General features: G+C 45.8%; 1 protein-coding gene across 1 annotated transcript in view; it reads right to left on the bottom strand.

Moving 5' to 3' along the window:
- The window catches only part of LOC107122611 (zinc finger protein 420-like), a 38,074-nt gene extending 34,162 nt beyond the window's left edge, over nucleotides 1-3,912 (bottom strand). Inside the window, exons 1-3 of the mRNA XM_015425723.1 lie at nucleotides 3,880-3,912; nucleotides 2,380-2,655; nucleotides 1,770-1,884 (exon numbers count right to left, since the gene is read on the bottom strand). Of these exons, the coding sequence (XP_015281209.1) occupies nucleotides 1,770-1,884; nucleotides 2,380-2,655; nucleotides 3,880-3,912 (424 nt within the window). The remainder of the gene's footprint in view (nucleotides 1-1,769; nucleotides 1,885-2,379; nucleotides 2,656-3,879) is intronic.
- Between the last annotated feature and the right edge of the window lie 5,319 nt (nucleotides 3,913-9,231).

Consider the following 9,231-nt stretch of genomic DNA (forward strand, 5'->3'; position numbering starts at 1 on the left):
GAGAGAGAGAGAGAGAGAGAGAGAGAGAGAGAGAGAGAGAGAGAGAGAGAACACGAACATTACTATATCGGGAAGGAAAGAGATCCAAGCAAAAAGAAAAATTCTTCTGGAGGTACAAAAACATGATCAAGATCAAAGCCCACAATCCCAAGCAGTATAAGGGGGAATAAATCCATTCCAGATCAGAGTTAGGGCAGATGACGGTCATCCCCTCTGGAGGAAGAGTGTATTGTCAAGGCTGAAAACAGAAATTACGATCTGGCCCCTTTTAGAGTCCTTCTGAGGGCCTCTCAAGTACTTGAAGATGGTTATGATATCACCTCTCAGTCATCTCTTCTCCAGGCTAAGCATACCCAGCCCAAAACTGAACACAATACTCTAGGTGAGGTCTAACCAGAGCAGAGTAAAGCGATACCATCACTTCACGTGATCTGGACACTATACTTCTGTTGATACAGGCCAAAACCGTATTTGCCTTTTTAGCAATCGCATCACACTGCTGATTCATGTTCAGTGTATGGTCTACTAAGACCCCCAGATCCTTTTCACACGTACTACTGCCAAGACAAGTCTCCCCCGCCCCAGCCTATAATTATGGATTTGATTTTTCCTACCTAAATGCAGAACTTTACATTTATCCCCATTTAAATGCATTACATTTCTTTTAGCCCAGTTTCCCAGCCTGTCAAGATCATCCTGTATCCTACCATATTTGCTACCCCTCCCAATTTAGTATCATCTGCAAATTTAATAAACATTCCCTCTATTCCTTCATCCAAATCATTGATAAAGATGTTGAACAAAACACGTCCCAAGACAGATCCTTGAAGCACTCCACTTGTCACTTCAAGATGATAAAGAACCATTCACAAAATTTGCTTTCCTAAAGTCCAACCTATATGTCTGACCATGTACAGCTTTTACGTTCCCCAAGACCGTAAATTCCAAAATTACATGGTCAGAGCTGCGGTGGCTCAAGTGGTTAAGACGCTGAACTGCAGGCTGTGGAACGTCAGTAGTTCAGCAGTTCGAGACCCGGGTGCCGCATGACGGAGTGAGCTCCCATCTCTAGTTCCAGCTCCTGCCAACCTAGCAGTTCAAAAGCAAGAAATTGCAAGTAGATAAATAGGTACCACTTCGGTGGGAAGGTAACAGCATTCCGTGTGCCTTGGTGTTTAGCCATGCCGGCCACATGACCACGTACGCAGGGCTATGCAGAAAACTGGAGAGGTCAGCCAGGGCCACTCCAACAGGAGCTATGCAACAAAAGAAATTTGCATAGCCTATCGAGCGAGCAGAGGCGTGACCTAACCAGTTTCTGGATGACTTCCCCCCACTGAAGGAGAATGTGACTCCTCAACCCTTCCTTATTTCTCTGTCCCTTTTAAATAAGTTATACCCCTCAATCCTAATATTCCAATTGCGAGTGTCATCCCACCAAGTTTCAGTAATGCCTGTTATGTCACAGTTCCCTTCCTGTGTTAGGACTTCAAGTTCCTCCTGCTTGTTTCCCGTGCTCTATTCTTCTTTGAGCCAACTTCAGTTTCTCTTCTGGAAGGTGAGATATGAATATTTTAATTATTATAAGGAATCGCCCTCCACGAATTCATCTAATCTCCTTTCAGAGGCACCAGTTAGTGGACACTGAGTGCCGGAAATTAACTCTATGTTGTGCGAAGGACTATTCAATTCTTTTCCTGATCTGAACTCTCTCTACCCATCAGATTCACTGGGTGCCCCTACTGCATCCAGGGACGATGAGTCCTTACCACATGAAGGGGTTTCTTGGGCACACTCCTGGGCCGGCCCCCTCTGCCCTTGCTCCAAAGAAGCTCCTTCCGCCTCAGAGAAGGCAGCTTCTATCTTCACGGATGGTCCCCACATCTGAAAAAGCAGCAAGGGAGAAGGGTAAGAGATGGAATAGAACAGACCAAGGAATGGCTCCTGCCCCACTCCTAGACTGTGCACTCTTCTATCAGCAGACCTGGTGAGTTACCTGGATAAGAAATTCTATAGTGGAAGAGGGGGCTGAAGGAAGGTGTTAAATCTCCCATTTGGATAATTAATACTTGGGCAAATATCTCTCAGGGAAACTTTAGGATAAAGCCAGATATCGTTGCTTGAATCGGACACACCTGGAGGAAACCCCCTCACCTGTTCTGCCGGCCTCTTCTCCTCTGCCTGATTCAGGAGGAAACTTTCGGCCAGGGCCACCGCCTGGGAACTGGTCTCCGGCCCACATCCTCTGACCCAGCCCTGCATTTCCTGGGGCAGGATGGCCAGGAACTGCTCCAGGATCACCAGGTCCAGGATCTGCTTCTTGGAGTGCCTCTCGGGCTCCAGCCAGTGGTTGCAAAGTCCGTGGAGCTGGTTGCAAACTTTTTGGGGCCCATCAGCTTCATGGTAGCAGAACTGCCGGAAGCGCTGGCAATGCATATCTGAGGTCATGGTCTCTTTAGGCAGGATCTCTGGGACAGATCTTTCCCAAAATTCAACACTACTCCCAGCTTGGAAGAAAAAGGGATCTTTCATTGCTCTCTCGCCAGTTCCAGGTCCTTCTGGGTCCTGCTCTTCCATCTCCTTACCCTTCTCCTGAGTCACCTCCGACTGTGAAAAAATTCCTTTATTCTCCTGGCTATGGAGAGAGGCTTCTCCCTGGGGGGACAGAGAGAGACAGACAGCAATGTATCAAAAGGAAGATAAAAGAGAATGGAGATTCACCACTGAATACCACAAACCCTCATATCTTCAGGAGACAAGTGAGAATTGCCCTGGTGGATCAGAACAAAAGTGCTTCTTGTGATTTATGGACCAGGTTTAATATCATTTTGCCAGATTACATACCAAGCTATTTTAGATATGTCTCCTTGGTTCTCTGGGAAAGTTAAGTGTCTCTATTAGGTTCTTTAAGGATGTTATAAGCTTAGCCTCTCATTACATTGGTTCATAGAGTCCAGGGGCACCTTTAAGACCAACAAAGTTTTATTCAACGTGTGAGCTTTTGTGTGCACGCACACTTTGTCAGACAATGACATGGAATTACAGATCATACTTGTGTATATATACAGAGTGGCTTGTTAAATTAGCATGCAAAATAGTGAAGTGTTTTTTAACAGATAAAAACAATGACAAGCTTGGTTTTTGGTTATCATCTGTTTGGGTTCAACTGGGGGGGGGTCAACATAGGAAATAAATATGTCTGGGGGGGGGTCAACATAGGTAATAAATATGTCAGAACTGTACCCGAAATTGTAAGAATTCAGTCATTAGATTCCACCCATCTCCTTTCTAGCATGGAGGCAAACTTTAACTCCATGTTTTAGTGAAGCAAAATGTTACTTTTTTAAAAATCTCAGTTTACTACTCTTAACCATTAGGAATCTAACTGAATACGTCATGTCATTTGGAGTGGTAGATTTAAATGTAATTCTCTATTCCGGGGACAAGAAAAATACTCTACGCAACCAAGATGCTTTAAAGTATGATCTGTAATTCCATTTCAATGTCTGACGGAGTGTGTGAGCACACAAAAGCTCACACCTTGAACAATACTTTGTTGGTCTTAAAGGAGCCACTGGACTCTAACTTTGTTCCATTACACTGGTTCAGTCTGTCCAAGGTACACTGGAGCCCCAAAAGGAGAAAACAGACTGGTACCCCTTAACCGTTGTATGTATCTTTTCAGTAGGCCGGAAGCGTTAGGCAAGAGCTCTGTTCCAGCACCTAGCTGAGGGGAAGGGGCAGGAATGTGTCTGTGGGAAGAATGAGCAGCTGAGATTGGGAGAGAAAGGCAGACAGGCTTCGGATGAGATTTGGCTCAAGAATCTTGAGGCGGAGAAACGCTGCCTCTGGGCACCTGATGTGGGGTAGCAGACTTACAACTCTGTAGGGATTCTGCTGGCTTCCACCCATGCTCTGCTTTACCAGTTCATTTGTAATTAAAGCAAATAAGAAGAAGACACCAGAAGGCTCCAGAGCTTTCTCTTTCCAACGGGAACCAACCCAGGCAAACGGTATCCCTTGGAGTTTCTTACCACATGAAGAAGCAGGGCATATATCACAAATCTTTCACCCAGAGAAGAATCACAGTTTTCTCCTGGTCCCTTATTCCAGCTCACCCTTGACAAAAGGACTGTTTTCCAGAGTCCACCCTGTTTGGGAACACGCCTACGCCCAGTCCTTGAACAGCTCTGGATGGCTACTAAGCGTGAAACTGGTGCCCTGCTGGAGATGGTAGATGGGGGGAGCAGCCAAAATGCTTGGCGCTCGGGCCAGGCAATCAGCATGAGCGATTCATCCCATTTGATCCCATCAGGGATTTCTTCCTGGGCCTCCTAACCACCAAAAGGCAAACTTTGTATTATTGCTGGCATCCCCCTTAAAAAGGTAAAGGTAAGGGTTCCCTTGCTCGAAAGCCAGTTGAGTCCGTCTCTAGGGTTGCGGTGCTCATCTCCGTTTCAAAGCTGAAGAGCCAGCGCTGTCCGAAGATGTTTCCGTGGTCATGTGGCCGGCATGACTAAACACCAAGGCGCACGGAATAGCAGGACATGAACTTACCCCTCCTGTGACAGTGGACTTGTTTGGTGCCAGTTTGGTGTAGTGGTTAAGAGCAGAGGACTCTAATCTGGGAGAACCAGGTTTGAGTCCCCACTTCTCCACATGCCGCTGCTGGTGTGACCTTGGGTCAGTCATAAGTTCTCTCATAGCTGTTCTCTCAAGAGCAGTTTCTGTCAAGAGCTCTCTCAGCCCCACCTACCTCACGGGGTGTCTGTTGTGGGGAGGTGAAGGGAAGGAGACTGTAAGCCACTCTAAGACTCCGAGTGAAGGGCCGGGTATAAATCCAATATTTTCTTCTTCTTTTTAATTAACAATGTTCACGTTTTTAACATTAAACATTTCAACAAACCAACATATACAACCATAATAGTTAGATACCTTTAGTATTTTACATTGTTACTCATTCAGTAATGTTATAAATTCAAAAATATATCATGTCACAGTACAGAGGGTTATTTGGAATTATATTTAACTGTGTCAAGAAAGAAATTACTGGATACCAAACAGCAACTACTTATTTATCATATCTTGTTGGAAAACAGTTTGATGCAGTAAAGGACAATTTGCTTAATATGAAATAATCCCATATTTTAGAGAACCACTGTTATACCGATGGTTGTTTTTTATCTATCCATTTAGTAGTAATTACAGTTCTCGCTATTGATAATAATATAGAAATCAATTCTGATTTTGAAGTGTTTCTGATGGGATCTATCCATTTTTCTAACAAAATAACTTTGGGCACAAAAAGGATACCTACTTGTGTGATGTCTTTAATTATCTGTACCTTGTTGCCAAAAGGTTTTAATGGCCGGGCACGTCCACCAAAAGTGGAAAAAAATTGGCTGGTACTTCGCATTGCTTTTTGCAGTTGGGTGAAAATGTGTTGTTTTCCTGAGCAGCATTTTGATTGCTTGAAATCTTACAGTAAATATTTTTGATGTTAATGCTGGTGCTGTCCAAATGATATTTTAATCATTTTCTGTTAGAGATAACTGCAGATCATTCTGCCATTGTTCTTGGTATAAAGTTATAGGATCTTCGTCTAGTTTATTTAAAATTTTATAAAGAGCAGTTATCAAGCCTGGGTCTTGTTCTTTTTTTCCCCCTTGTAATATCTGTTTGAATGGTGTCATGAGAAGGGGTCATTTCCTGCAGGAGCGCACAAGAGCGGAGCTCCGGCAGTAAAGAGCCCAGGGGGCGGGCACATGCAACAAGCCCCACCCCCTGCTCCCAGCAGCCCTCAGCCAGAGCAAGAAGCAGCCAGGTAAGTTGCAGAGCCCTCCCAGCCCCCGGTCCAAAACAGTCCAGTGGCACCTTTAAGACCAAGTTTTATTCAGGTACAAGCTCTCCCTCCTCTGTGAGGACAGAGCTGCGTGTTCACCCCCCCCCCCAATAGCTAGCAATCCAAAACAGTCCAGTGGAGCCTGAGCGGTGGGTGCTGCCTTCTGACACGCTTCCGGTGATGTCAGGGGTGTGTGGCATATGCAAATGAGTTATGCTAATGAGTTATGCTAATGAGCTCCTGCACCTCTTTTTCTACGAAATGACCCCTGGTCATGAGTCCAATTCTAGTTTAAGTTGAGGGGAATCTAATAGGTGTTTTAGTTGTAAGTATTTATACCAATGCATGTTTTGTTGTAGTTTTTCTTCTAATTTTGCTTTTTTATTATTTTATTTTTTCTAACAAATGAGTAATCCAGCTAATACTAGCTTCTCTCCATAAAGGAATTCTGCATTATGTTGACCCAGGACAAACCATTTTTTTCCTGTAAAATGGAAGCTTGACCAGTCTCCAACTCCTCCTCCTCCTTTTGGGGCAACAGAAAACAACTCCGTGCCATCCTCTATATGACATCCCTTCAAGTACTGGAAGATATTTATCATATCAACTCTGAGTCGCCTCCCTTCCAGGCTATCATGGCCAGCAAAAGATTCAGTTCCATACATTTAACCTTTCTTGTACGAAAAAGACATTGATTATCGCCTCCCCACCCCAGAATAAACAAAATCTGCTTACACAGCGGCGCAAAACTGGTCCCTCGTAGGGTTGTCAACCTCCAGGTGGGGTCTGGAGATGCCCCAAAATCACAACCGACCTCCAGCTGACACAGATCAGTTCCCCTGGAGAAAATGCCTGCAGTGGAGGGAGGGCTCTTATGGCCTGGTTCCCATCTCAGGTTACCCTCCCCTTCCCCTTAATCTACCTCCCCCTAAATATGCAGGAGTTTGCCAACCGGGAGTTGGCAACCCTTTGACAATCGTGGCCGAGAATGATCCCAGCCTTCCGCTGGTATTTAAAAGTTTATTCTCTCCCCCCACCCCCACCCCCATGACTTACTTCTAAGTAAACCTTCCCCGGATCCGGCTGCACAGCTCTCCCCCGCTGGTGCAAATCCGATGCCCTTCCCGCTCCCTTCCCCAATTCAGCAGCAAACCCCCCCCCGGAAAAGAGCCTTTCCTCCCCCCCCCCCCCCCCCGCCTCTCTAGCAAACGGCTCTGTAGCCGTACAGAAGAGCAAGAGTCCAGCAGCACCTTAAAGATACACGGGGTTGCGCTCCGACATCTCAGAAGAAGGAGGCTCAAGCTGGGTCCCAGTTCCTTATTCATCCACCATTTATTAGGACTGTAAAATTTTGGGTGTTTTTTTAAAAATTTATTTTTTAAGTACCAATTTTTTCCTACAGACAATACAAAACCAGAGAAAAAACAGACAGAGCAGTAGTTCCATATAGGGAACAGCAAGATCTCTCCAGAGAATCATAAAAAACAAATACAAGATAAATTAGAAACATATTGTGGTAGTTGCAAACCAGATATGTACAAATAGTCAATATTGCAAACCAGCTTACAACGTTTTGAACTGCAGAGAGCAGGCATTCTTGGAAAGACCTAACTACCCAGTGCTCATATACATCAGGCAAGTCAACAGTAAATAAGATCATGATAAAATTTGTTTTTAGGGAGAACATCCATCATTTTTCGTTGGATAAGAAATTATTGGGAACCAAAGGGCAATAAACTTCTCTTGACTGTGTTCTGTCTGTGTATCAGAACTAAATGCATAAAGCTGACCCAAAAGGAAATTATCGCACAGTCGAGAAGGACGGTAAAATTTTGGCGGGTGGGGTGGCCTCTCTGGCATTATACCCCACTGAGTTCCCTTCCCTTCCCAAACCCTGCCCTCCCCAGGTTTCTCCCGCAAATCTCAAGGAATTGGCTAGCTATTTTGTGACTGGTCCCACCTCCTACGATGACCATTTTGTGGCAATGCTCATATGGTTACCAACCTCCAGGTGGGGCCTGGAGTTCTCCCAGAATTCCACATAATGTCCTGACTACACAAATTAATTCCCCAGGAGGACATCGGCAGCTTTAGAAGAGGGATTATAGGGCAACGCATCCTTGTTGAGCTTCCTCCTCCCCCCATTCACTAAGGTTGCCAACTCCAGTTTGGGAAATTTTTGCAGGAGGAGAGCCTAAGGATGTGGGGGCAGGGACCTCCACGCGGTAGAGTCCACTCGAAGAAGAAGAGGAAGAAGAAGAAGAGGAGGAAGGGGGATTGGATTTATACCCCGCCCTTCACTACCCAAAGGAGTCTCAGCAGCGCCACCCTCTGTCCCCGATCAACCCACTTCAGAGTTGTCTCGCGCACTCCAGCATCAGTGAGACAGAGAACGCTGCTGCCAAGTCAAGCAATAACAGCAGTGCCGACCCGCCTTGGTCCAACTGCCTACGGAACTCGTCCATGAGGGCGACCAGTACAGTCTCCATCCCGTGGCCAAGGCGGAAGCCAGACTGGAATGGATCTAGTGCCAATGTGCTCTCCAGGAAACTGTGAAGTTGCTCGGCAGCTGCTCCTTACCCAGGAACGAGAGATTCAAAACTGGGCGGTAGTGGGATGGATCGGAAGGGTCCCAGGATGGTTTCTTCAAGGGCAGTATTACCATTGCCTCTTTTAGATTATGTCCATCAGAGGGCTCCCCTATACCCTCGCTGCTGGCTTGTAGCAGCCATAAATGGCACAGGTCCAAGAGGCAAGTGGTTGGCTTTGCATTCCTCGGGATCCTGTTGACATCAGCCGCAGAGAGTCGGCGGAAGTTGTCAAGTACCGACTCCAAAGGTGGCCATACTGTATTAAATACAGTTCACATGCTATATTAAAGTTGGCAGGCAGATCGCAGCATTCTGTCCGCCACAAAACTTGCAAATGCATCACAGTTTATATCCAAATTACTAGTCTTTTTAGTTCTCTCTGTGAGAGAAGATAAAGTCTTAATTACCCTGAATAATTGTGCCAGGCAAGAATTAGCAGATGAAGGCTGCACAGAATACCCTCTTAGCACCCTTCACCACCACCCTCATAGGATTTCATATAGGGTGCTCTTGAAACTTTATCGCGAGACCCTCACCAGATTCGCTCTAGTCATCTTTTAGTTCCTGTTTCATCCCTCTGAGCTCCGCTGTGTACCACAGAGACAACTTGGGATGGGAGTGAAGAGGGAGCGATTTCATTGATGGCTTCAGAGAGATGGACGTTCCAGGCCTCTATCAGCTCATTCAATGAATCACGAGGGGAGGGGGGGGATCAGATCCCACAGAGCATTCTGAAACCTAGTTGGGTCCGTTAGTCTCCATGGACGAGCACACTTTTATTAAGGGGGGGGGGGCGTT

The sequence above is a fragment of the Gekko japonicus genome, unplaced genomic scaffold (genome assembly GCF_001447785.1).
Source record: "Gekko japonicus isolate JY-2015 unplaced genomic scaffold, Gekko_japonicus_V1.1 scaffold1592, whole genome shotgun sequence".
Taxonomy (NCBI): domain Eukaryota; kingdom Metazoa; phylum Chordata; class Lepidosauria; order Squamata; family Gekkonidae; genus Gekko; species Gekko japonicus.